The sequence below is a fragment of the Neolamprologus brichardi genome, chromosome 9 (assembly GCF_056152115.1).
Source record: "Neolamprologus brichardi isolate AB-2024 chromosome 9, ASM5615211v1, whole genome shotgun sequence".
Taxonomy (NCBI): domain Eukaryota; kingdom Metazoa; phylum Chordata; class Actinopteri; order Cichliformes; family Cichlidae; genus Neolamprologus; species Neolamprologus brichardi.
Window position 1 is genome coordinate 20,847,485 of NC_142112.1, and position 27,740 is coordinate 20,875,224.

The 27,740-nt window shown below is 41.6% G+C and overlaps 1 protein-coding gene across 2 annotated transcripts; it reads left to right on the forward strand.

The window, feature by feature from the left end:
• mtrr (5-methyltetrahydrofolate-homocysteine methyltransferase reductase) lies at window positions 1-27,740 on the forward strand. Of its 2 annotated transcripts, none has more exons than XM_006794640.3 (15): window positions 1-91; window positions 1,071-1,215; window positions 1,620-1,770; window positions 1,943-2,060; window positions 2,184-2,679; window positions 2,769-2,882; window positions 2,988-3,144; window positions 3,237-3,325; window positions 5,633-5,813; window positions 10,749-10,791; window positions 13,000-13,180; window positions 13,843-13,961; window positions 19,929-20,021; window positions 23,708-23,902; window positions 26,701-27,740. In XM_006794640.3, exons 2-15 carry the CDS (start codon window positions 1,072-1,074, stop codon window positions 26,843-26,845), a joined length of 2,226 nt encoding a protein of 741 aa, XP_006794703.2. In that variant the 5' UTR covers window positions 1-91; window position 1,071; the 3' UTR covers window positions 26,846-27,740. The 2 variants fall into 2 exon arrangements, with proteins under 2 accessions (XP_006794703.2, XP_006794702.2); XM_006794639.3 differs by lacking the exon at window positions 1-91 and adding an exon at window positions 407-489.

Below are 27,740 nucleotides of genomic sequence, written 5' to 3' on the forward strand. Positions count from 1 at the left end.
GGTCTCGCGTGAATTGCAGTGACAATATTATAAAATTCCATGGGAAGGGCAGGACATATTACTGTATGATTTTCATCGCACCTTTGTAAAGGTAAACACCCACAGAGAACTGAATACACTACATAGATCTGATTTTAATTCCATATAAGCATATTTCACAAAGATTCGTGTTTTAAAGACGGGACTTATACTTTGACAACGTGACCTGAATGCGATGTGTCAGAATTAAGTTGTTAGCTGTCGCCTCTAACTAACTTTTAGCGAAACTTCTAACTTTGCTATCAATGTAAATCCGCTGCTTTTCACGGAAATGCGTGAAGTGTATGAAACGGCACGCTAATACCCACGTGCACTATTATGGTAACTTCTCTAAACGTCAAGAAATGACGTAACGTCCGGTTACTTGATGGTGGTGTCCAGGGCTGCGAAAGCTACGAAGGTTGTTCTGTGGCAGTCTGTCTGTCACCTGTCAAATGTTCACGCATGTTGGTAAGCCAAAACACCTGTAAAGACTACCTGTTTTAATTTCCTTTCCTTTGGAAAAAAAAATATTACGGTCACTGTCATGTCCACTAATTCCATCTATGTATTGATGTATCTTTGAAATTACTGTATGCGCCTCTGTATGTTTACCACAGATTACAAGCACAAATGTTTGTGATCAGAACTACATTAATACGGTAGATATGCAGTTAGAACCGGTCTACAAACACAACAGATTTCCTTTGTACGCTGTGGTAACATAGGTAAGCAGTCTTTTTGTTAACTTAGTAAATCGACTTCTTAGTACTAGGTATGAGTAATGATATATTTGCATCTGTTGCTTCATCTTTGTTTTACATAATTCTGGCATCATACTTGAGCTGACAACCCCTCACACCTGAGTGGACATAGCAAGTTTGTAAACATAAAAATGAATCAGCATTAGCCTCCTGGTTGTGTGCACTAAGTCCTTGCTGAAACACACGATCAGAGCAGCCATGGTCTACTGTGAAAATTGCTAATTATAAAATGGCATGTAGTTATAAACACAGTGCACAAATGACCTCTTTTCTGTATGGATTTTCTAGCATGCCCTGTGAAGTGAAGCCTCGGTTTGTGGTCCTGTATGGGTCTCAGAAGGGCCAAGCCCAGTCCATAGCAGAAGGGATAGCCGAGGAGGCGGAGGAGCACGGGCTGGTTGCTGATCTCAGCTGCTTGAATGAGAATGAGAAGGTACATTCTAGTTTTCACTTATGTACTGATCTTAGTCGTGTGTCGTGATGTACTTTTCCCAATTGATGAAGATATTGACCCTTTCTTCTTTTCTTTATTAGCATCTGTATAAAGGGAATTTTTACCATAAAGGCACCAGTTTAGGAATGGTAGAAAAAGATTAACACATGAAGGCCATAACACCATAACAACATAAATATGTCAATAAAACAAATACAATCACTTTAGGTGAAGTACATATTTGTATAAAGTAAAATATTTACCAAGTCCCCCTCAGTTCAGCGATAGTTTAAAAAAGTTTAATAAAAGAAAATTGATACCAAACAACACATCAACAACATTTTAATAAATATGATGCTGACTGATGGTTGTGTTTCTCTCGTCATTCACATAACTGGTTCCAGTACAATTTGGAGAAGGAGAGTGCCCCAGTGGTCTTTGTTGTTTCTACTACTGGAGATGGGGAAGCGCCGGATAATGCCTTAAAATTTGTAAAGTGCATCAAGAGGAAGACCCCCACTGACCACTATAAGCACCTTTCTTATGCACTTTTAGGTAAATTCATTTATAAGGGTCTGTGGTAGCGCTCCTTGTAGCTCATCTACCCGTATGGGAGTTTAATTTGAAAAACATGTTTGTATATATCATCACTATGCAGAGTATTGCGCTGTTTACTTTCTGAACAGTTGCTGGAGAGTCTCAATCTGTTTCCCTTTGTCTGCTCCAGCTTTAGGAGACACAAATTATGCAAATTTCTGCAACTGTGGCAAGACCATTGAGCACCGTCTACAAGAACTCGGAGCTAAGCAATTCTATGCTACGGGTTATGCAGATGATGGTATAGGGTAAGTTTTGCAGAGAAAGAAAATGTAAACATCCAACTTTCAGAGCACATGCAGACACATTAAACCCATATTGGTTTTCTTTTGTTTATGCTGCTGTCATTTTGTGAACTTTGTTCTCTCTAGGCTGGAGTTGGTTGTGGATCCCTGGCTTGGGGGACTGTGGAAAGCTATCAAAGAATCCTTATCAAAAATGGCTTCTGTTGGGACAGCTCAGAGCCCAGAGGATTCAACCAAAGAAACTCCAGATTCATCAGTTCCAGATGTCCAACTGAATCTCTTAAGCATCGCTGACCAGCAGAACTGCGAGTCAGTCAGAACATCTGTACCCGCGGACTCCAAATTTGCATCTGTTGCTTCATCTTCAGTTTCTGCCGCTTCTGATCTCAAGCCAGCTTCTCCTGTGGGGAGCCCTAGGTTGGCATCCCAGTCTGGTGACACTGCCAGTGTTTCCACATCAGCATCAAAAACACACACAGAGGAAACTGGAGTTCCCCACGTTGCACTGGCACACTCACTGTCATGCTCCGTGCCACCGCTATCTGAGTCCTCGCTCAATGTTCCTGCTCTGCCTCCTACCTATCTAGATGTTTCTCTTCAGGAGGTGGACACTGTGGAAGAGGTGATGAATGTTCTTGCTGCTAGAACCTGGATTTAGCCCATGTTTCCTCCTTCACTGGCCACTATTTTTTTATTTATATATATTTTTAGATTGCGGGGCCATTAAACAAAGAGGCTCTTCATCAGGTGCCTATATCCAAGGCAGTTCAACTGACCAGTGGAGATGCAGTCAAGACAGCACTTCTCCTGGAACTGGAGATCTCTGTAAGCATGAGAAAAGATGCTCATTTAAATGAAGCTTTAATTAACCCCCAGTAAAGATTTAGATTGCAAGTTCAGTGTTGTAAGTTTCTTTTTTTCCATTCTCAGGCTTACCCAGTGTTGGCTTATCAACCAGGGGATTCCTTTGATGTGTTCTGCCCAAACAGGGCCGCAGACGTGGACCACATGCTCCACAGGCTGGGCCTTCACAGTCAAAGGAACCACCATGTCAATATTTCTCTGCAAAAAGACACTAAGAAAAAAGGTAATACTACAACTGGTACACTCTTGAAAATAACACACAATATGGACCCCATTAAGCTCATCCTTTTAATTTTCCTTCTTCCCCTCTTAAAGGTGCCCAGGTGCCACCCTACATCCCACAGAATGTTTCTCTGTTGTCTTTGCTCACATGGTGTCTGGAGATCAGAAGTGTTCCCAAGAAGGTACCATTTTCCCTATATTGCTTTGCTGCTACTTGCTGCATAAACAAAGTCACTTTTTCATGTGACAATCTGCTTGTTATTTTACTGTCTTAGCATAATAAAAGGAATGTGTCTTTCTGACACCGCTACCTGCACGTTGTTTTTATTTGTTGTGTCAAAGCTGGGAGAAAAATGTGTCGAGTAGTGTGAGTCAGCAGCGGGTCTGGACCCAGAAGATTTGCAGGTGTTTGTATAGTTTGGTTTAATATGCTCAGGCAAGGCTGGATTTACTAAGTCCTGGTCCAAAGCTGAAATAATCATTTAACCTCCGTGATCCCTCTGTTGAAACGTTAAAATTAAGTTCACATTTGGTGCGTGAAAATGTCAAATTGCCCAAGTGTTGAGCTTTCGTCAGTCTGTGAGCTTTGGCTGGCGATGTGGCCTGCAGTATTTTCCTCTGATTCCTTAAATGTGATTCATTAAAAACTGTTAATGGTGAAGTTATTATTTTCACATCATCTTGTTTTTTTGATTGTTTGTTTGTTTTTAATTAGAGAGCTTAAGTGATTATTTAATGAAAAACAAAGAGAAAAAGTGAAAAGAAAATTCCATCTGGCATGAGCTGTATCAGTTATTTACTCTTCACTACACACTTGCAGAAAACATGACAGTATATGGTAATAACCCTAAAGCTCTGATAAGCACGTCATTGTAAATACTGGTCTGAATCCAGTGCTCGAGTCCCTTTGAAACCCTTAAATCGCACAACATTTAAAACACAATTTCTATTTAATGATACACGCACACTACAGGTTTGCATTTATTTAAAAAGGTTACATTTTCTGGGAGTAGCGGTGGTTGGTATTGTCACCTCACAGCAAGAAGGTCTTGGGTCTGAGTTTGCATGCTCGCTCTCCAGGTACTCCAGCTTCCTCCCACAGTCTAAAGGCATCTAAAGAGATTTTAGGTTATCTGATGACTCTAAACTGACTGTAGGTGTTATGTGTTAGCCCTGCAACACACTGGCAACTAGCAGCCCCGCCTCTTCCTTTTGATATCTGGCATAGGCTCCACTGCTCCATCTTGCAACTCAGAATAGGATAAATGGAAGAAAAAAGACGGATGGGTTACTTTTTCTCGTTAAGCATTTCAAAATATCTGACACGCTTATAAAACCCTGTGCAATAAAAAGTTGCTTTGTCATAATCATGAATTACGTTAGCGAGCCATTATATATTGAATTCTGCTTGGATTTTATTTAAAGACTCTTTTTGAACTGCATCCAAAAAATTGATAAAGTGTCAGAAAGATGTAGAACATCTAAACGTTAACGGCTTCACTCAGTTCAGTTCCCTCAGAAGTCTTTATAGACGTTTTGTTCACAGCTTCCTCTATTAAATTCCTGTACTGAAATAGATTTTTTTTCCTGCCACTGTGTTGTTTGAAGAGTTACAAGGCAGTAAATGTTTTATTTTACAACACCTGCCTGTGTAATGCAGGCACTTCAGCTGTCTCACTAAAGCCTGCAATTTTTAAGCTTCACATTTTTTTTTCTTTTTAGGATCGGGAAAGAAAATAACCTCTGGTTCTTTGGCAATGAGACTTCCCAGTCTTATGTGTAGCAGCATCAAACACAGGCAGATATAGCTGTACATCCCGATTCTCCAATTCCGCTGAGAAAAATGTTACACTCGATCCAGTGCAGCGAAGAACGTGCCACAAATCTTTGCATACATGCAGTCAAAGCTGTAATGAATCACTGAGATTATACAGAGCACTTCTTGACAAATACTTAGAAGTTCAGATTACAGCATCTGATTGATTCATGGTTGCAGACTAAATTTTAAGCAGAAGCATTTTAATGTTTCTTTGTGATCACTTTAATCTTTTTATTTTAATTGGTGCCTACAATAAAAATAACAAGCAGTTACTAATCAAACTAATGAAATTCCTATTAAACCGCAGCATGTCCTCTGCAAATGTAACTGGGTAATTGATTGCATTAATCGATTTTTAGAACTTTGTTTGAGAATTAAAAGATTACTTCTTCGCCTCTGCTAGTTTCTCAGTAGTCTTAAAGGCCTTTTTTTCTCTTGTTTATAAAAAAAAAAAGAAAATTATAATTTTGTAGTGGAAGAAATGGCTTTGTGCATATTAAAATAGCTGTGCTACATAATGGGGTTGGAGTCAGGGTCTGCCTGTTTAGATTTCAGACTTTGTGTACAGTGTGGCTGGTTCTCCTTTTTGTAAAAGTCACGACCACTATGGCTGACGGAGGTGCAGAACAGCTTCGGGTGACAGCGCATCTGATTTCTGTGTCTCTGTCAGGCGTTTCTGCGAGCTCTGGTGGAGCATACAGGGGACAGCGTGCAGAGGAGGAGACTGCAGGAGCTCTGCAGTAAACAAGGTGCTGCAGACTACAACCTGTATGTGAGAGACCCGAGCCTCAGCGTTTTGGAGCTTCTTACAGCCTTCCCATCCTGCTTACCTCCTCTCAGCCTCCTTATAGGTCAGACTCCCTGCTGTTTGCAAGCTCAGAAAATTTCTGTTTTTTTCCACCGACTAACGGAGCGTATAATCATCATTGATAAAGTGATCTTTTCCAGGTTTTAATGGGGAATCTGAAAGCCTCTCTAAAATACACAGTGTGATAAAAATCACAATTTTAGTCATAATTTTGACCTATTATCATAGATAAGTGTATTTTATATTTTGGATTTTTCCAGTGTCTTCAAAAAAATCATTGCATTTTTTTTCAAACTTGCATGTTTAATTAAAACAAGTTTTCAATTTGTTTCAAGGAAATGGAGAATTACAATGATTGACGTGAGAGTGGGATTTTGACTGCACCCGCACTAAGTGTCAGTGGAATTATTTGTTTGAGAACTATTTATTTCACTTTTAATAACACCTCGTGTTATTGTCGCGCCTGCCTTCTGTCTTTTGTGATTCAGAGTTTGTCTGACTGGATCATTTTCATCCAGTAGGGGTCACTGTAGCCTTAGTAAAGCCCTGTTCTGTGAGCACAGGCTCATGGTTGATTTGGTCAGAGCATTTAATTATACCTAATAGTCAGAGAGAGGGCATCAAGAGGCTCCCCAAAGGGTCAACGCACACTTCCTCGTCTCATATTAAAATCTGCAGCTCCAATATTGTTTTGTTTCCAGTTTTTTATAAATATAACAATATATATCAAGTCAAGATATATAGTTTGAAGATCTCGCATTGTGCTAATAATATTGATGATTTCTTTCCCCTGCTGTCTGCCACCTATCGTCTCCTGTTTTTTGACCCTTGGTGTGAACTGTTGGTAAGAAACGAACATTTTCCTTTCAGCTCATTAAGATAGTTGGCTGGTCATTCAGTATAGATCTAATAAGCTTTGACTGAAACTTAGCAGACAGTGAAATTAGTTGGCTACAGCTTCATATACAAGTTGAGCTGTCCTCTAAAACAGCTGTGTCACAGCTCCTGGCCTACCCCAATGTCAGCTATTTTAGGCCTACTTGCCAACCACAGCACCTTTTACTCTGGTGAACTGATGCAGAAATTGGCAACGGGGACAATCGTGCCCTCGTGAAGAATGCGGCGTTGCAGACCCCTCAGGGCAGCAGCTGTTATTTGGTATACTGGTAAACCACTGAGCTTTGCAAGGACACGAATGCACAGGGTCAGTTTGGATCATAGGTTAATGGTAAACTCTGACTCAGGGTGTCGCTGTTAAAGTACACTGCTGTATTTTTGCAGTGTTCTTGGTTCATTACCTCAACTGAAGGGGAGGCATTTGCTGATTAGGGTTTAGGCTGATTTACACTAAGTGTAAATAATGAGGAGAGATGTCTCTGGACCCACATGTCTTTGGCCAAGTGCAGGCTGGTTACAAAAGTAGATGCTGGGTCTAAATTGAGAAAGATGCCCACTTTTCAGAGCCAGATGTCGTGTTGATAGTTCATTGATTCGTACAGAGTGTTAGATAAAAACTTTGGGGTCAAAGCCCCTGGGAACTGAATGCTGTCCATGAGCATCTTTTTCAATTACTTTACAGCAGACCTCAAATGAAATCGTACCAAGGTGCAGTTTTCTTTTCTATTCTTTTACTTTTTTGCTGGACTTAAACTTGCAGAACAAAATAATCCTCACTAAAGTAAAGTAAAGGGAATATGTCTGTATCCCAAGAGGTTATTGGCCCTTCTGTTTTGAGGAAAAGCATTAAATTTAAAATGAAATTTCTTGGTCACAGAGAACGGATTGCTTATCACTTCTATTCCCACTTTATTCACTTAAGTCGCAATAAAAACGCCACAGAAAATGTTTAAATGGTTTCGGAAAACCATGAGCTAGCAGGTCCTTCGTTCAGAAATAACTTGAAATTAGCATTTGCAGGCTATTAAAAACTGCAAAAACCTTCCTGAGGAGAATTTCACTTAACGCCTTAATGCTAACAACTTCTCTAATTCCATGCACAGCCAAAGAAACTCTCCATAAATCTCGAGAAGTATATACTTTTATGTGCAACCACATTTCTGTCTCATTTATTCTACTAAAATGGTACCTCTGCATATAAATTGCAGCACAGAGACTTTTGAGATGAAATAGATTATATTGTTGTGCACTATGATCGATGATACCGCTGAAAACGTAGTGGGGATCTTGGGACTGTGCGCTTTTTTTTTTTTTTCTTAAGCCTTTTTTGGATTACATATTTAAAAATGTATCTTCGAGCCACTGACTGCGACAAAAAAGCTTTGCATTCAGAGGGTTTTAAAAGTGATCCATCCTCTGTATCTACCACCAGTATCATTGCAGCGCAGTGATGCGAGATGATGGATTGATTGTCCTCTGATTCAGACATGTGCTGTCACTCTGTGATAGAAAGGCAGCAACTCAAGCTCTGCACAGCTGTGGAGGATAGCGCTAACATACACGATACACCCTCTGATGGAGAGGTGTACACTTGCACCGACTGAAAGGATCCTCAGATATTTCGTATGTGAGGATTTGTCCCATTAAGCAGCAACTCACTGTTGGTTTTTGAGAAACTTTAAAAACAGGAACGATTTATTTATCCATTCTGGTGCAGCTTAGCTCTAATTATCTCTAAAGATTTATTTACAGATGATTCACTGTGGGTTGTATCTCCAGTACATGCATATTGATTACAACTAAACAAGGCCGTCCTGTAATCTTGGCTCACCTTGTGATACGTTAATACATTTTAAGCCTCTAAGTCTGAAACATTTGGACTTCTTTAAAAATATAAGTCCTCTTTGCTCCGGCTAGTTTTAATATTATGAGTATATTTATGCAGCTTTTCAAATACTGACATGCAAATCTGCCCTTTCAGTTAAATTTACATCAAAGAAAATATGTTTTCCCCATAAAATATTCTTTTTAACCTAATCTTCCAGGTTTTCTTTACACATCTGATTTTCTGTGATAGTGGAAATAATTTAATGCTTCACTAAGATGGCAGGTCGTGAAACAATTACATTTCTTCAGCCACAGACATACTTACACATTCACGGGTACATCTTTCAAACTGCTCGCTCATGGATATATGTAATAAGCCTATCACGTGGGGGCAGCTCACTGCCTTCAGACATTTAGACATCATCAAGACAACCTGCTAACGTTAACCCAATCACCAGAATGGGGAAGAAAAGTGATTTAAGTGACTTTGAACGTGACACGGTTTTTGGTGCCACACTGGCTGCTCCGAGTATTTCAGAAACTGCTGATCTACTGGAATTTTCCCACACAGCCGTCTCTAGGGTTTACAGAGTATGGTCCAAATATGAGAAATTATCCAGTGAGCGTCCGTTCTCTGGGTGAAAAGGCCTCGTTGATGACAGAAGTCAGAGGAGAATAGCCAGACTGCTTCAAGCTGATAGGACGGCAACAGTAACTCAAAAGACCACTAAGAACAACCAAAGTATGCAGAGGAGCAACTCTGGATCTACAACATGTTGAACCTTGACGCAGATGGGCTATAGCGGCAGAAGACCACACTGGCTGCCACTTCTGGGAGCTAAGAACAAGAAACTGAGGGTGCGGTTTTCAGGCTCCCCAAAATTGGACAATGAAAATTGAAAAAACATTGCCTGGTTTGATGAATCTTAATTTCTGCTGCAGCATTCGGATTTAATTTAGTGTAAACGACATGAAAGTATAGATCCATCTTGCCTTTGGAGTGCTGGTTACCCTACTGGAGGTGTTGTAGTGGTGTGGGGGATATTTTCTTGGCACACTTTGGACCCCTAAGCACCAACTGAGCATTGTTTGAACAGCACAGCCTACCTGAGTATTGTTGCTGCACATGTCTGTCCCTTTATGAACACAGTGTACCCATCTTCTTATTGTTGCTCCAGCAGGATAACACAATGTTACAAACTCAAATTATCCCAAATTGGACTCCCAAACATGACAACGACTTCACTGTACTCACTGTACTTAAAGTGGTTAAAAACCCAATCGCAACCAAGTATTAAATATCTTTATTATCTTATGAAATGTATTAAAAACATGTGCATTGCTTTTATTTAGTCTATTTTATTAGCCGACTGTTCTTTACTGTCTAAAACGGATGTTAGCCCCTGGCCCTGATTTTATTTTTCAGTTTTGTTGGTCTTTTCAGTGTCTGAGGGTATGTGGATAAATTATTAGTAGCTAACTGCTGTTTCAGCAAAGGAGTTGCGTTTGTTTAAAATATCTCAGCGCAAAGAGATGAAATGGACGTCAAGGTGCGGAGCTGTCTCTCTGAAACCTCTGAGCTGTTTAGATGTCAGAGAAATCCAGAAAGAGAGGAGAGAGCAGATTTAGACCAGCTGTTTGTCTCTCTGGCAATTTAGCAGAAAAATGTGTTATTGTACAGCCTCAGCTGGTACATATGGTGGTGCTTTACTTGTCCGGCTTCATCTATCACCGAGATACAAATAAAATGTAGCGAGTGCACAGCAAGCACGTCGCACAACTCTCAATCTCTCTCTTTGCCAGCGTCTAATCAGTGGTGCTGGGCACTGGATAGAGGATGGCATATCTTGTTGCTGTCAGGTAAAAAAAGTTATCTCAAACTCTTAAAAAAAGTTTTCCCAATGTAACTGACACCTCCTCGCATATACAATGTGTGCGACATATTACCCAAAAGAGGGCACCTTCATGGCTGGCATTGAAATAAGGTCTGCATAAGCAATCTGTTTCCTACTGGCTCCACATCTGGACACTTGGGATTCTATAACCCTGAGTTTGTAATTTCATAAATATAGAAGTGTGTCCTAGAAACAAGACTGTAACCTGGGTGGGGGTTACTGAGGATAGATTGGTAGGTAGGACGTTTCAATGGACCGAAATGACTTTCACATAATTCGTCTCCTCTCTGTGGTGATTGACTGCGTAACCAAATCTTAGCAAGACAGCGCGGTGATTGACATTTGTGCTTGCCTTTCAGAGCATTTGCCAAAACTGCAACCCCGGCCTTATTCAGCAGCCAGGTAAGGTGACAGAAAATTACACTGAAGAATACGCTTTGTACTGTAGAGCTGCACAAGTGTGCTTTATCACCCACCCAAGTATGTCTGTTTTATTCTAAGTGGTCTTGGAAGCCTAAATCTTTAAACGCTAGCTGGTGTTTTCTTTCTGCACAACAGAACTATCCTGTTTGGTTTGGGGCTGGATTAATGCTGAACAGTTTCGTTGGGGGGGTCCTGCATATTTCAGCATGACACGCATTTCAATTACTGTCTGCAAGCGTCAAGTAAATATGGTATTCTGATTTCATATACATTTTACATGGCTGTGCATGAATACTGCGTTACACAAGTATAATAGATTTCCATTTGTGTGTGTGTGTGTGTGTGTGTGTGTGTTGTTTGGTCTCATAGCTGCCTAACCTTGTTTTGAAAGTCTTGTTGCTGTTTTATTCCTACGCATGCATCATAATATATATCACTGAATGCCCAGGTTTGTTTATTAGGCACCTGGACAAGAGAGTTTGAGTTTGCATGATAAAATATTGATTTTGCTCTGTTGGCAGCTGGGAAACGCAACAGCATCCACTGGAAATCTGCTATTTTGCCAATCCCTTCACGGGGTGGATTGAGCTTTCAAATTATCGGACATTAAGAGCGTTAAGGAGAGGGAGAGGGAGTTAATAACATGAGAGAGAAGCTCTGTTAACTTAATAAAATCTGGCATTAATATAAAATTAGATGTGTTGAGAAAGAACTTTATTTGAATTGTGTAGGGTGACAAATTAAAGGAAAAACCTGAACACTTATACCTACAGCAAGGGCATCCAGGGGCATGCAATGTTGTGTGCAGGGCATTGTATTGGCTATGAGTGACCACCTCTAGTGAAGAAATATTTCTTTCCTGGTATGGGTTGTTTCTTGCAGCATGACAGTTCTCTCTTCCTTGGGGCACGAGGGGACATAGAGCACGAAAATTATATGAATCATATGGTGTGGCCTTTGTAGCCGCAATATTTCAAGCCAGATATACACCTTTTTGGAGATTTTAGGTTCAGCATGTTAGATGCAGTCTCCATCACCAAATGTGGGAGTATCTTTGGAAGAAGTGTGTTTCATCTCTCCAGTAGAGTTTCAGAGAATTTGTGCCATGGCACAGCGAGGCTCTTCTGGTGGCAATTGGCAGCGTGACACTTTAGTAAGACACTTTATGTAAGTTTTTCGTATCTGTGGGAAGCTTGTTCTGGACTCCTTTTGCCAGACGTGCACATTATGTGGTATACATTAGTTTGAATGGCTGTTTGTAGATTTCATTGATGGGGAGAAACTGCATAAATGAACGGACTTTAAATATTGCATAGACTTTAGCTAGCTGTGCTTAGTTTAAATAGGCCAAGTGTTCCTTCTTTTTTCCTCACTTAGCTAGTCATTGATTTGCGCTCCCTTTTAAGCTAGTGCCCATTAGGTTTGCTTTGAGACTCATGTTGAACAGCAACATCTAACGCAATGTCAAAACTTCTCCGCTCCTCTCATTAGTCTCTCCCTTAGCTGCTTGTGTGTGTGTGTGTGTGTGCGTGAAGAGAGATGGGAAACGGACAGGAGAGAGTGGCTGTAGTTTATCAGATGGTGCAGAGACATTAGAGACCTGCATTATTGATGCTGTGGTCAATAGAGGTCTCCAGCGGCCCACAGGAACCGGAGAGCGAAGGATAAGAGTGTGCGAGAGTGCTCTAGCCGACAGTGAATAGAGAGGCATCTTTATCGAGGCAAATAAGACAGAAGCTTTTATTCTTCGAGAAGCAGAAATTACATTCTGGTTCGATTTTAAGAAAATATGTACACATACGTGTTTATTAGGAGGCTAATACACAGTATGATGTCAATCTCAAGCGTAGGATCCAAAAAAACACTACTAGATACAGTGGGTGAAAACTCTGTAAGGCTTCCCCCAAACTGGGTCATTTTACCACTTGTTGTGCCTGAGATATCACTAAACAGCTGAAATTGTTCAAAATGGGTAGCTGTAAGTAACGTCCATGCTGAAGTAATTGGTCTAAAATAATCTTTCCCAATTTTCTGCTCTCCCTGTGCCTCTCTGTGTTTCACTCTGTTTTCACTTCCTCCCTGCTTGTCTCTGTCTGTATGCCTTGCACACACACTCTCACATGCTGATGTTTCCCCCCTGTCTCTGCCTTTTTCCATCTCAAACCATCTGTGGTGCCATCTCTGCAGCTCTTGTCTTAGACACCCTGGAAAGCTTCATTTTGTCTTCAACGTGGTAGAGATCCCAGCATGCTCCGGCCGGCCCGCGGGGAGGCGAGGCTTGTGTACTGGCTGGCTGTTTGACCTCATCAATCCTGGCCTGGTTTTCCCTGGGAAGGCTGATTCGTCCAGCAACCCAGCGCTGCCAAAGGTAATGAGTAAACTGGAGTAAAAAAAAAAAGCTGAAAGTAGATTGTGCACATTTGTGGTCTTGGCTGATAAATTTCTAAGTGCTCATATTTGCTGGTACAAGTGCTGTAGGCGTTGCAAGCAAACGCTCATAGGGTGAGAAAAAATAGATGTACCCTTCTGGCTAGGTTGAAAACTTGCTACACTTTACTGGGCCTTACTTTGTCTTTGTTTCGATTTTTCCAGTAAAGTAGCAAAAGAGGTTGACTGCCCCATTCTCCTTCTAGTATTACGGTTCAAGAGGTACTAGAAGGGGTGGGGAAGCAAGAGTTGAGCACAACGGCTTGAAATTGTGCTGTGCTGGGCGTTAGGGATTCAGACAGCTTCCACTACGTGTTTTATGTCCCTCTGAAAACTCGGCTTTACTAGCTCAGACATGTAAAGAGAGTGAGCTTTGAGCCAGTTGTGTGTGGTTAATTAAAGTAAAGTAGTTTAACTTAGAGGAAGCAGTCTTCCCTACCACATACCCTATGGATTTCAATTGCAGCTCATGAGTTTTCTCATTAGTATATCTTAGAGTAAGACGTAGATCAATGAATCGATTGGCAAGCCCACAGCGGCTCCTTGGCATTGTTGTAATTACTCTAATTATTGTAAATGCGCTCTAATATCCTTTGATGCTAGATCCATGTGAGTTTGAGACCCAACGCGTCTTTTCGGCTTCCCCCTGATCCATCAGTGCCCTTCATCATGATTGGCCCAGGCACCGGAGTCGCTCCATTCATCGGCTTCCTCCAGCAAAGGTACGCTTATGTTTTTTTTAAGCACACAATAGAATATCAGCTTGCAACACAAGTGACTTTTTTCCCCAAATAAGAGGCTCATTGCATATTTTGAGATCTCCCATTTTGGAAATGTTTCCGTCAAGAGGATTCAAGTGCGTGTAATAATGCACTTGAATCGGCGCCAAAAATCGCAGCTGAAGCGGGTCAGTGAAATGTCCGTGTCAAGCATCGGGTTATGTGCTGATTTGTGCGAAGTGTCGCACACACATTTCCAGCTGAAATCACGCAGCCTTTAATGAATATTCACAATGTTGAAGTGATGTTAAGTGCTCATCATCTGTGCATATTTTCTAGTAATCTGCAGAGACAATTAAATGAGACCCTTCTCAAAGCCGGTAAAAAGACCACGTCATGTACATCACATAAGCCATAACAAATCTAGCAGCGAGGGCTGCGATCACGTCAGGGATTATGTCAGGTGTTTTACTTATCTCTCCAGGAATAAATTACACTTTCTCTGATGCACAGATTTATGACTTCTGTAATAAAGGGCCAAGAGTTAAAGCAGCACGTGGAGTGATATTGATTTCAAAGTAAATTCTCCAGTAGGTGGTGGTCATGTTGGAGCAAATCATTGCTTGTAATTGCCAAAGAGGCGATTGGAGGATATTGACTGTTAGCTTAGTAGGCAGTAGTTCTCTCCAGCTAGTTAAACCATCGCTGCGCTGTACGTCTGTGATTGAAGAGTGCTCTCAATTAGAGGAAAACGTGACATTTTGTTTAATCGTCTGAATTGATGGCTAAATCGAGATTGCGAGAAGATGACCTGTCAGAAGGATTTAATGTGATCCGGGCTGATGGCTGTGTGTTGAACCAGGCTTATAGCCACCATGAATTGTCAGAAAGCGCAGTAAGCCTTTTTAGTCAGACTGACATGTCTAACTCTTGGGTGGCTTTGTGTAAATGAGGTTGTGCCCCAGTCAACTCCAATTGTCTCTAAATCCCCCGGATGTCTGCTCTGTAGTGGCGGGTGGTGTCCTCGCGTGATTGCTCTGAGGTGACACGGCACCGGCTGAAGTGATGGCAGCGGTGGATTGTCTGCCGCAAAGATTCGGGGAAAGATGAGTGGTCATCTGGGGTGATGCTTTGCTAGTGCCTGTGGGATGGAGCGATGAAGATAGCACGTTTTCTGACTAACCTGGTCGCAGCACTCACAGGCAGGCTCTTCTTCTTAATGATAAAGGCTCAGCCAGAGGGACAGTGCTCTGATGTAAGGCACTGATATGAACAAATTAGTCTTACTTTCATCCTTACAGCAGAGGCCAAACTTTGCTCTCCAAAATGTAAATCTATAAAAATGCACATTTGAGTGTTTTATTACAGCAGCGGACGAGGATTTTGATGGATTTTTGCAAGGCTGCGTGTTCATTACGCACAGCCTCCTAATCAAATATGTCCTCAAAGTTCAGTTTTGTATCGTTATTTTTCTTTTCTTTTTTTATATCACGCAGCTCTTGACTGTTCCAGCATAAGCCCATGTGAATCAATTCATCCCAGCTGTCTCGACAGTCGCTTCTCCTCGTCCGCGTCTCTCATCTTCTCCCCTGCCAGCTGCGTATTCTGCTCGAGGATTGTAAAAACCTGTCGTGGTGCGCGGCATTGTGCACAATCTATCTTGAGATTCCAAACAAAGCCTCGGCGGCTGACGCTGCACTCTGATAGGAGATAACAATCACCAGTTTGTCAACGGGACGCCGTATCTGCCTCGAGGCCTGAGAAGGGCCCTGTTAGCAACAAAACAACACGGGGACACTTCGATCTTCCTACCTCTCCCCTCGTCCGCCCCTACTGTTAATCGATGGCTGTTTTCAAAAGTACTTTGTACGAGTTTGTAGCACTGGTAACAAGTAGAAGAAGAGTCTCTAAAGGTCAGAGGCTCACTTGGTGGTACCAGGAGATTTTAATAAGGGCCTCCAGTAGTCTGGTATTGATTGCTGTTGTGTTCGTGGAAGGATTTTATGGAGAATGTGATTTTCAGCGCCTTTCAGTTTAGCTGGGAGCAGTGACAGTTAAACAAATATTGTATTTTAAGTGAGTGGTTTGCCTTAATCCTCTTAGAAGCCATAACATAACAAGTTTTTCTTTTGGAGTGGAAAAAAAGAATCTTTTTTCCTCAGTTTTAGGTGCACCAGTAGGCATATTTGGTACATTCAATACAACAATTTGTATTAAAGTTTGTGTTTTTGTGTGAGCAAATATTTAGCTTCCATTTATCAGTTCAAACAGAAAGCTGACTACAATTAGGCAGCTTAAGCATCTTGCTTCCGTATTATGAAAACATTTTGAATTCATCACTTTGGATGTATATTGTAATTCTGCAATGCAATTTCAGTGATTAAGTCTCAAGCTGTTGTTGTTTTTTGGCTCTTTTGTATTTTTTAGAATGTAAAAAGGCACTCAGTGCCACTCGCATTGAGCTGCAAAGATGAAAATGAAAGATATGAGATAATTGTGATGTTTACCAGGCCTTAACCTCAGCTTCCCTTGCAGTTTCCCCTCCTGCTGATCAACTGAATGGCGCTAAAAGGCAACCGCCTCTGATTTCGACCCCAAATGGAGTGCTCTGTAGATGCTGCATTCCCCTGGGATTTTATTGCAGGCTGTTATAGTGTGGGTATGTGGTGTGATGTGATTTGTATTCAGGGAAAGGCGCCGGTGTGGTCTACTCAGAATGGAATCCAGGTTTTTCATATTGGTATTGATCCCTTTAGGGCAGGCGGCGAGAGCAGAGACGAGCCCACTAAAATGAGTTTACTTGAGGCTGTTTGCAGATCAGAAGAATCTCGTCCAGGATGCTAATGGACGGGATCTGAGCGTTCGGATGAAGTCAGCCAGACAGCTCTGTTACCCAGTCTCAGTCGCAGGCACAAAGTTCAAACAAATGTATTCCCTGAATCTTTCTTACTGGTCAACTTTACATTTAATTAATGAGAGCTAAGCTTTGTTTTTAGTATTCGCAGTCACACTTGCGCATTGATTTGTTTTTGCCTATGGCTAATTAGTGTAGCGCTACAACAAAACAATTGATTAATCTCTTCATTATTTTTTTTAAAAAATGTAATGAATCTGGTAATCCTTAAGTCTATTAAAATATCAGAAAATACAACCTCATTTCCAGAATAACCTGTGATGCTGTGTTAAATGTAAATAAAAACAGAAAGCAATGATTTGAAAGTCATTTAAACCTTTATTTGGTTCAGTGTACTGCAGAGACTGCACAGATGCCAGCAACATGCATCAAAACATGAGATGGAGGAAATAAAATTCAGAGATGTGTTATGCTAAATAGACACTTCATAAACATTTCATTCCCCAGTGAGTAACTGGCAACACTTTAGTTAAATGAGCGGCAATGAATAGAAACTCCTATGGAGATGTTTATTTATTGATTTTGCTTTTCCCAAAGTAAAGAGAAGGAGGGTATGACTGCTCTTTGGAAGACTTTGTGGGCAAGTAATTCAGCAATTTCAGGATAAAAAAAAGTATTATTATGTAGAATCTGTGGTACATCATATCAGTAAAATCACAATATACAGGGAGCAATCAGTTATGATTGATCTGTTCTTCAGAAACAGCTTTGAAGACACGTCTCTGTTGTGAAAATCACTGCGTGGGCCCAACAAGACTTTTTTCAGTGTCAGTTTATCACAGAATCCAGGATTGCAAGTTAGATCTGTGCCTTCCAAGGGAAATCCATACATAAACAAGATTTAGAAATTGACCCAAGTCAATTTAAGACAGACTGAGGGGAAGTGGAAAAGTGTCCTGTGGTCTCGCCAGTCAATATCTTAAATTGTTTTTGGTAATCGTGGACGCCACGTCCTTCAGGCTAAAGAGCAGACGAACCATCTGGCTTGTTATCGGCACTCAGTTCAATGCGAGCATCTTTGATTGTATGGGGGGAGGGCATTATTGCACATGGCTTTATAAACTTGCACATCTGTGAGCGCGCCATTAATGCTAAGTTAAGTTTTGGAGCAGCATATGCTGTCATCCAGACACTTTACTTTTTCGGGAATACTTTAATTATTTTAACAAAGCAAGTGCTGAACCATGGTTTTCATGTTTTTTCAGCAGCCTGCCTTCTTAGTAAAAAAACAGTTGGAGAGTGGTAAATTTAGTTACTTTTCTGCAATGTGGTAAACATAACTATATAGAGAGTTTTTAATGAGATTTATTACTGGCATCACATTCAAAATGAGCATGTTTTCTAAAAGGAAAAACAAAACGTCAGAGTTTCAGTGTTTACTATGTTGTCTTTATGCAAGCTGTAATTAAATATGAGGGCTAATAGACCTGCAACTCATAGATTCTGACCCTTGTGTACAGTTTACATAGTGTTGTTTGGAAACACTGTAATTAAGAGTTCTTTGTGGTCTACAGGCCAAAGTGACTTCTTTGTGTTGCCGAGTTCAAATTTATATTAAAACAGTACAAATCTTTTAAAAAACAGATACAAGTGTCCGCTACCTTTTTAAACCAATTCAGCGACCTATCATCCAATAGCATAGTGACAATAAAATCCAGTCAGTCTTCTGCTAAATTTAGATTCTTCCTGGCTTTCACTCAAACCTTTGTTTTTGTGCAGTGGATATCGAATATTTCATCTCGCCTTTCCAATCAAAGATGTTTCCACCTTGTTTATGTCATCTGCATCATGCTGTTTGAATCATGCTGTTTGAACCGTCTCGGTTACCTGAGTCTTATTAGCTGTTGTTGTGCAAAAGCAATCTAGATTATTTATTGTTCCCTCGTGAAACATATCCAGTCCAGTTCTAACCCGTGCCTTTAAAGGAGGTCTTGCCCACAAAACTGCCTCCAACTCCATGCAAAAATATCTTTTGCCTGGAGATTCACGTGCAGTCGGCTTGTTTTCTTATCCACATCCTGAGTCTTCGTCTCTGCTCATCTTGCAGTTATAGTCGTAGATGTGAGACGACTCAGACTGTGTCCAGTAGGTGAAAATTTCCAAAGATCATTTAAAAATATTTCGATAAATGTAGTTCATTTTGTCTTAATTTTGAGGTTAGTCATTTATTTTTTGTGCTGAAATACTTATTAGATTAACCAGCAAATGATTTCAGCACAGATTTAAAAGTATTATCACCTCTTTAAGCACAATATCCCTCCATTAGTCTGAGGAGCTGGCTGCCATTTTCATTTTGTGATAGCTGGAAAACACAGCAGGATTCAGTTTGTCTGTGAACAGCAAAGGATGGGATTTAGGGAAACAGGCACCGTATCCTCGGAGCGCAGCGGTGCAGCACAAAGAGCCCAGTCTCAGTGTCTCTCTGTGGTATTTCTCAGCCCCTTGTCATGGTTGGTCACTTCAGCTAGCCCCTCCCCAAATCACCCACCCACAGCTAGGGTAACAGATAATGCCGGTCTCTTTAGACAGTCAACTGACTGATGGCATCATGAAAGGTTGGAGGTCAACTGTTATCTGGGAGAGAGCTGTCACCTTTGCGGCAGGTGTGTGGCACAGATAACGGCATCCTCAGAGCCGCTTTGTGCTGCTGCATTGCTGTTGCCTGCAAAGGACTCTGGGAGATTTGCCAAACTCCAAAGCCACAAGAGAAATCACTTTTTCAGGAGCAGTTTTTTTTATGTTGTTGCACCGAATAACAGACACACATAAATGTAGGAGTAAAACTTGTACACACTCACACACTGAGCCCTAGTTTCATTCTCAGCAGCTGCTTATTGTGATGGAACCTGTGCTCGGGTGGAATTTAATAATGCATATAATGTCCTTCCTTAAACACACAGGTCGTCTCTGTGCACGTGTCACTCCTGTCATTACAGACAGTGCTCAACAGCGTCACATGTCTTCTCTAGCCTTTTGCTGTGACGAAGGACTCTCCTCCATCGGGCCTGTGTCTGTTTGTATTGATTGACCACTAACATCTGTTGTTTGACTTTCAGAGAGGAGGAGAGACAGACGAACCCCGAGGCCATATTTGGAGAGACCTGGCTGTTCTTTGGATGCCGCCACAGAGACAGAGACTACCTGTTTCGGTAAAGTGTATTTTTCCTTTCAGTTCAGTCGTCATTCAGACCCACATACCTTTTGTGATTCAGATTTAGTCCTCTCCATAACCCTCTTTACCTTGCTGCTGCACTTCTCCATGTATTAAAATCTGTGACCTGCATAATGAAGACTGCAGTCTGAATGTACAATGTGTGAGTTTTATTATTCACTTATATACATCTATATCTGTATATTAAATGCTCAGGGTATGTTCTAAGGTGTTTGGGAAGAAAACTAACATGCATACGCAGCTACTTTACTTAATGTTGCAAGATCAAGAAGATTAAGATTAAGAAAATTAAAGCATTAAAATATGTAATATTAAAGCTCCACTAAAGGTATATTTTATAAAAACATGGGATCTATAGTCTGGTTAATATTGGTTTTAGGGATAATTACCATTTAATTTATAAACGCAAATGGATTGTGAACACAGTCAGTCCCAGCAAGTCTACTCAGAACTCACTCAAGTGGTTGTATTCTGGTTATAAATACAACCAATGTCATGTTACAGTGAAATCCAACCTTTAGTGGAAGACTCCAGGTTATTGCCAATTTGACTCCCCCAATGCCATTTCAAAGGCATTTCCTGTTTTACCTCAGGGGGTCTGTAGCATTAGGATCACGTTTAGCTTCTCTTAATTCATTGTTTTAGCCTATAAATCAAATTCTGACTGTTTTAGTTCACTTTTATATTCAACGGCCTTAAAAGCTGTAAAAAGCTTTAAAAAGCATGTAGTTAGCAAGTTAGCACGTGGTGGTAAAGCTTGGTTGGTGGTTTTATGGCTTAATACTAAATAATTTCCACAACAAATACGGCGCAAAATCCACAGCTAAAAATAGATAAAGTAAATGTATTAGACTTTAATTTGTCTGCTGGCCAGACCTCCAAATGCAACAGTTATGTTAGCCATAGCGGCTTTAAATGTCAACAGCCAAACCTAAACAGATTCAATATTTGCTAATGGATTTAGACTCAATGAATGGTTCTACTCAATCACAGCTCGGCTCTATTTTTGTTTTATCAGCTGAAGAAGGGGTTGTTTTCTGTGCCCTCCTCCCCCCCCCCCCCCCCCCCCCCCCCTTTTCTCTCGCCCTTTATTTTCTTTAAAAAAAAATTAAGATCTGAAGGACCGCCCCCTCCCTGTAATGAGCTTTGTTACACGGTAACAGGGAGCAGAGGAGATGAGTGTTACTAGCACAACTGTAAATGACAGAACAGACTCTGACACAGTGCTGAAATCAAACAGTTTCACATAAAAAGCTTCAGTTTCTTTTTACCTTCTTTCTCTTTTGGGTGGGAAGAGAGCGGTCCCTTTGAGGAGGGGAGGTCCCAGAAGGCACTGGTAGTAGAAACACTGAGAACATTTAATGCTTTAGATTTCAACGCAGGCACTAGGTTGTATTATAACGCCAATCTTAAGTTTGATCCATTTAAACTGTACTAAATATTAAACCACCGCTCTTGATTTCTGAGCCGACATCAGCCTCAGAGGAGATCTTGGCTCTGATTAGTTTGTTTTGGCTTTTCTCTCTCCTGACTCCATACTAATTGATCAGCTCTTGGTAGTACCAGCAGTGAGCGTGTGCTCAACACCGGTGCGCTGATCGAGTTCTTTTGCAGGATTAAAAAGCATGAATGGATTAGCATCCTTAATCAAACAAGGATAGATCACAGAGGATGTTGTTTGTTCGCTTTTGTTTCCTCTATCTCATAGTTAAATACGAACTCGCAGCCAGGTAGCAGGCAGTGTTTGCTCACAGTGTGGGCTTCTCTGATGAATACCCCCACAGTGTTGACCAATATGATTAGTCTGTGTTTTATGAGCCACCCATGAAGCGTTGTACTTAATTTAAATAGGTTAGCAGAATGAGAACAACATGCCTGCAGTTGAATTGACTGCCTGCATTCATCCCTGCTGGATTTCTCTTAAATTAAGTGCAATTTGATGTCTGGCATTGCCCTGGAATGCAAAAACCTTCTTTGCATAGTCTGTAATGTTTTTCTTTTTTTTTTTGTATAAACGTCCCAGATTTTAAAAGAAAAGTTCAGCTGCCTCTGTCAGAATCACAGGTCGAAATGTAAACTTGCATATATTGCTTTTAATGCTTATAAATATTAAGAAGAATGTAAAGGTAGGATGTGACCAACCCCTCCGGTCGTGCTCTGAATGCAGAAGACAAACGAGGCTCGTGACACGCCTCAATCAGCCGCAGCACTTAACATCCCTGCGAGAGATTCATGCTCATCTGCCTGCATGCCACATCAAACCTGTCCTCCCCTTTCGCCTCTGCCGCACTTATCCTCTCCCCCCGCCCTCCCTGCGATGCCTCAGCCTCTTTATGGCGTGTGATTTCACGCTGTAGGGAAAACACGACTGGAAGGCCCGCTGGGTTCACGTCAGGGTCCGGGAAATTGCCACAGGCTGTTACGTGTCGAAGCACACAGAGGAATCTGGCAGGTTTTGGCTCTCATAAAACCCCGGGTTGTTGTGTGTTTCTAAGAAGTCAACTGTCATTTATCATCTGCCGGTTTCTGCTCGCACGGTTATCAATCTGTGATGATTTATATTCAGACGTCAAACAAACAAACTCGGCAATCTTTCTCCTTGTTATTCATCTGGTCGCTCCTGTGTTCAAACAGACTTTGTAATCACATATCTTGGTCAAAAGATTTTTTCCTCGAAAGAATTTTTTTTCCTTTTTAATTTAATGATGTCTCTAAATGAAGGTTAGATGGTAAACACGCTGCAGAAGAACTAACAATTCTGGACATTTCAAATAGAACAAAGGGCAACAGTGCTCGCCTCTCCCTTTAGTATTCACACCACAGTGTCTCTGTGTTATCAAAAAATGCCTTATTTTAGTCTAGGGGTTACTGCAAAACACAGACCCCCCCCGAGGCAAAGACCTTCACCCCTGATCTCGGAGCTGGGGCTGTTATGACTGTGTGCGTGTGTCTGCGTGTGTGTTTCTGCTCATTCCGAGTGCTTAACTTTAAACAAGATGCTCTGAGCCACAATAAACCTTACTCCCTCACCACCTTCCTCCTGCCTTCCCTTCCAATAGCACCCCAGGCCCTGTAAAAACACTGAGGCAGAAGAAGAAGTAGTTGGCAAGCAAAACACAGATAGAGCGCAAGGTTACACCCCACTGCCAGACTGGGAGGATTGATTGTAAAAAGATGCTTATAACAGTGACTCGACCTTGCTTATGAAATCCATATTTTTATTCAGGCTTCTCTTGTTAAAGAAGACAAAGTGGTTGTCTGGCACATTTTTGCTCAGACCTTTTGTCCATCAGTGTTCGGTGTTGAGCTTGACAGTATTTTTTTAATTTTTTTTGGTTCATAGAAAATGTTTGTAGTTCCGGTCTTGTGAGATGGTGGAAACCATTGCTAAATATCCCACGGGAGTGTTGGATGTGAAAGAATAAACAGCCAATGAAAAAATGTTAAATTAAATTGTGTTTTTTTTTCTTGTAAAAAGCACTTAAAAGTGCTGTCTCTCACAGTTGCTCCCATTCACGCCTGATCTTTGCTCTGCACCAGCAGCTAAAACTGAGGCCTCCCGACTGCTTTTGACAAGTCTAATCATCACAAAATGAGGAACAGACTGTCCAAGATTACAGGAGTAACTTTAATAACCTCTGCTTGCAATTTGTCTTGTCCCAGAGAGGAACTCGAGGGCTTTGTGTCCAGAGGTATCCTGAGCCACCTCATGGTGTGTTTCTCCAGGGACCACGGGGAGCACGAGGACGCCGCCACCTCAGCCGCACGTCCCAGATATGTCCAACACAATCTGCTGCTTAACAGCCAGCACATCACTGACATCATGCTCAAACAAAACGGTTACCTCTATGTCTGCGGGTAAGAGTGACACACTGGATCTTATTTCAGCCTTAATTCGTGTTGAGTGATGGTTGTTCTTTTCTTTGTTTTGTTTTTTGTTTTGTTTTGTTTGACGTCCACCTTGTTCGGCTTTATCATGTTCCGGCTGCGCTTCTATTAAGTTTATCACAGGCTGCATCTCACTCACAGCTCCTCTTTCTAACACTTTGCTTTGCTTTGCAGTATAGATTCCTTTCTATGCTCACGTTTGATGTTCATAAATTTCACATTTCCAGTTTTGTATTTTTATAATAGAGTAGCTGATTTCCAGTTCAAAATGTTTCTTAAACATTGTATATTGGGCCTTTGTGCAGCCAGTGTCTGAAACAAGACATTTCTGCTCCTTTCCCATTAAGCCGGCTTTCTCCTGATAAGCTGACCCACACAAACAGAAGGTTGGTAAGAAGGTCACTGGGGCTGCTGTGCTCGCAGCCGGAGCTGTGAATCCTGTGAAGCCAAACTTTTGGCTCACTGGATAATTGCACATATGAAACTTCAACTTTTTAATGTAAGAGAAAGATAGATGAGAGCTAGACTGTTTGGGTGGTTCAGGAGAGAGCGAGGGTTCACATACTGGCAGTTCGGGGGTGTCCCGTCTACCTGTGGAGAACTGCTGTCAGATGGAGGCAGTGTTCAAGCATTGTACAAAATACAAGGCTTTTGGTGTTGTCGGTCCTTCAGCCAGCTGCAGACAAAGTTATAACATACAGAGAGCTGAAGTGAAAAAGTGTAACAAAGAATGTGGCCACTGACGCCACACTGCGCTTTTTGTGCAGTGTTTTTGATCTTTGATGTTTTTTTGTGGTTCTCCCATTCCTGTGAACTCTGCTGTCGATCCCTCACTTATTCCGGCCCACTTGTCGTCCAATCAGCAGTCAGCAGATGCATATGTCATCCGCTTCCAGCGACGCGCAGCTGGGATATTTGGGGGCAGGTGAGAAGCCCTCTCTGTCCAAAAGGAAATGTGTGCGCAGACGGACACATTTGTGAAACTATAAGTTACATTTTAGTCGTGGTGAAATATATTCTGAATGTGGTTTATTGTGTATAAAGCCAGTGCTTCCAAATAAAGTTCCTGTAGTTATTCCAGACCTGTGGCGTATAACACCATAATCAAGTTCATCATCTCTCGCAGAAGTAATTTTTGGGTAACTTTGAAATATGGGCAGCATTTGGGATCTAGGCTGTGACTCTGTTAGGCTGACTATGTGCCAGCGCACACAGAACACGAGGCAGAAAATTTGAGTCAGGCTTTCTGAGTTAGCGTGCAGGCTTCTCGTCAGTTTTGCCAAGGACTCCTGAGTCACTGAAGACAATCCAGCTCAATCTGGTGCTTTCAGAGTGGTCGATAGCAAGTGTGCAGCGAATGAGCATAAAATCCATAAAGCACATATGAATCGTCCTTTTTGTTTATCCGCTCAGCATGCCGTCATCCAGAAAAATGTAGACACTAAAAAGTAATGAAGCTTTGTATTTTATATGACCACCTTTTGGCTTGTAAACGGCAAACACTCGCAGGTATTTGGCAGGTACATTGTTTCACGCCTGCCGGGGAATTTGCCACGATTCTAATGTGGGTTTACAATCAGGAGCTCTTTTTAAACCAATTCTGCCTTAATGCGTTTAAGAAGACCCCTGTTTATGACACGTTGGCTTGTTTAGACTAAACCACACCACCCCAACGTGTGTGTGGCGGGGCGTGATTGCAGATGCCGTGCAGGTGCGTCCGCCTTCCCTGCACGGCACCGCAGGCCACGCCCCGCCACAGTGTGATTTCTACAAGGTATGGCAACGTTGTGGAATCAGAGAGGCGTGACATCTAACGCGGCGGCGGCGGCTTCCCGCTGCGGCGGCTCTGACTTTTACACAGGGTACGATTCGGCTCTGTCACTTGCCTCTGCTGCTGGCTTGAAGGAGCAACAAGAAAGCCTTCCCATTCTGCCTTTGTACCTTTTATGTAGAAAGCTACGGGCAAAATAAAGGTGCAATATTCCCACCTTGAACATGCTCTGTGAAGAGGTTTCTGTTGTTTCATGTTGTCTCTTCGTGTAATCCCAGACTCGGTTGATGATGCTGAGATCAGGGCGCTGAGGGAGCAATACCATCTATCGCAGGACTTCTCTTGTCTTTGAAGATATTTCTTTTGAGTGCGACTGTAATGTTTGGGTGCTTCATCATGAGCTCACCGATGGATCAAACAAAGCACCCTACAAGAAAATCTAATAATTTAGTGCTGAATTGCTTTGACATGAAAGTACAACAAGGTTTTTTCTGAGTGATAGACGTGGCTTGTTAATAAGAAAGATAACTCTCTGTCTTCTTTTTTCTTTTTGTTTAAACAGAACAGAAAATAATTTTTCTGACATCTTTGGAACTGTTGCCTTCACTCAAATGGAGCATTATGTTATCATTTATATTGCATGCGCAAAACCGACATGCCAACTCATATATGCATGATGTAGCTACATACCACATTCCTTTTCTCATGTTTCAGCCTTCCCCACCTTGGAGTAGATGACTTTTGAAACGTCAGGCGTGTGGGAATTTTTTAGAGTCAGAAAATATCTCAGTTGGATGATGAATCTCCCCCAATACGCCTGCTACAGCAAGATGGATATTTCAGCTATTTCTTTCCAGGATAGACTCCAGCACCAGCTGTGCTCAGTGGTTTTCTAAAAGATTGCTTGCCGCAGCGTATAGACGTATTAAAATCCTGTCGCTTGATTATATTGCTCTTTTGCCTATAACGACTGTTCTTTTTTTCCTCCTTTCTGCAGGGATGCTAAAAACATGGCTAAAGACGTGAATGAGACCTTCATGGAAATAATTAAAACGGAGCTGCAGGTGGACCAACTGGAGGCCATGAAAAGACTGGCAGGGCTTAGAGAAGAGAAGCGCTACTTACAGGACATCTGGGGCTGACAGTTGATGATTAGATAAGGGCACTTTGCAGGATTCACGGGGCTTTCTTAAACCTTCTTTAAAAAAAAAATCAGCATCCTCAGCTGTGACCCAGAGAACCATAAAATTGTGGTGCTGAAGCCTGGAGATAGTTTACACAACTCAGTGCTGCCAAGAAGGAATGCACCACACTGACCCGGGGATATCGGTTCACTACACCATCTTTGGCTTTGCTTTTTGAACAGAAATGACCTTGGTCAGGGCAGTGGTACTGCAGATTAGTCCCGCAGTGTGGAAATGCTTTTAGTGTAGACAAGCCTCCTCCGTTTGTCCTTGCTTGGGGAAAAAAAAGAGGCATTTACTTCCGTTGGCTGTGATGGAGTGATTTCGATGGGGTCGAGAGCAGGATATCGCTCCTGCGTAGATGGAAACAACTCAGCAATCTGTAGCTGTTAAACAAAACACACACGGGAAATGGTTTATGATCATTTAGGTATAAAAGTTTGGCTGTTCTTTGCAAAACTACTACGCCTTCTTCATTTTATCTTAAGTCTCAAATTTCAAATGCAGGTTTTAATGTATGCGATCCTAAAAACGGCTGATTGACAGCTGTATAATTTAACTCCACAGAGATGAGGGAGGATTTTCAGTCATTTATCATTACCGCGTGTCAAGACTCAAGCACAGAGGGCGTGATTCTCAATGATAATGCAAAGGCCCGACTAGAGCAATTTATCTAACTGACTTTGTTTGTGCCTGTCTGCCCCCACACACCCTGCAGAGTGCCAGCTTTGGAGGCAGCGAACTGCAAACTTTTCTAAGTCCCGAAAAACCGACTAAAACCTCTCAAACTGTGGGTAAAACAAACACATCTGTGCTTTGTGTGATCGGGAAATAAAAGACATTTCACAGTAAA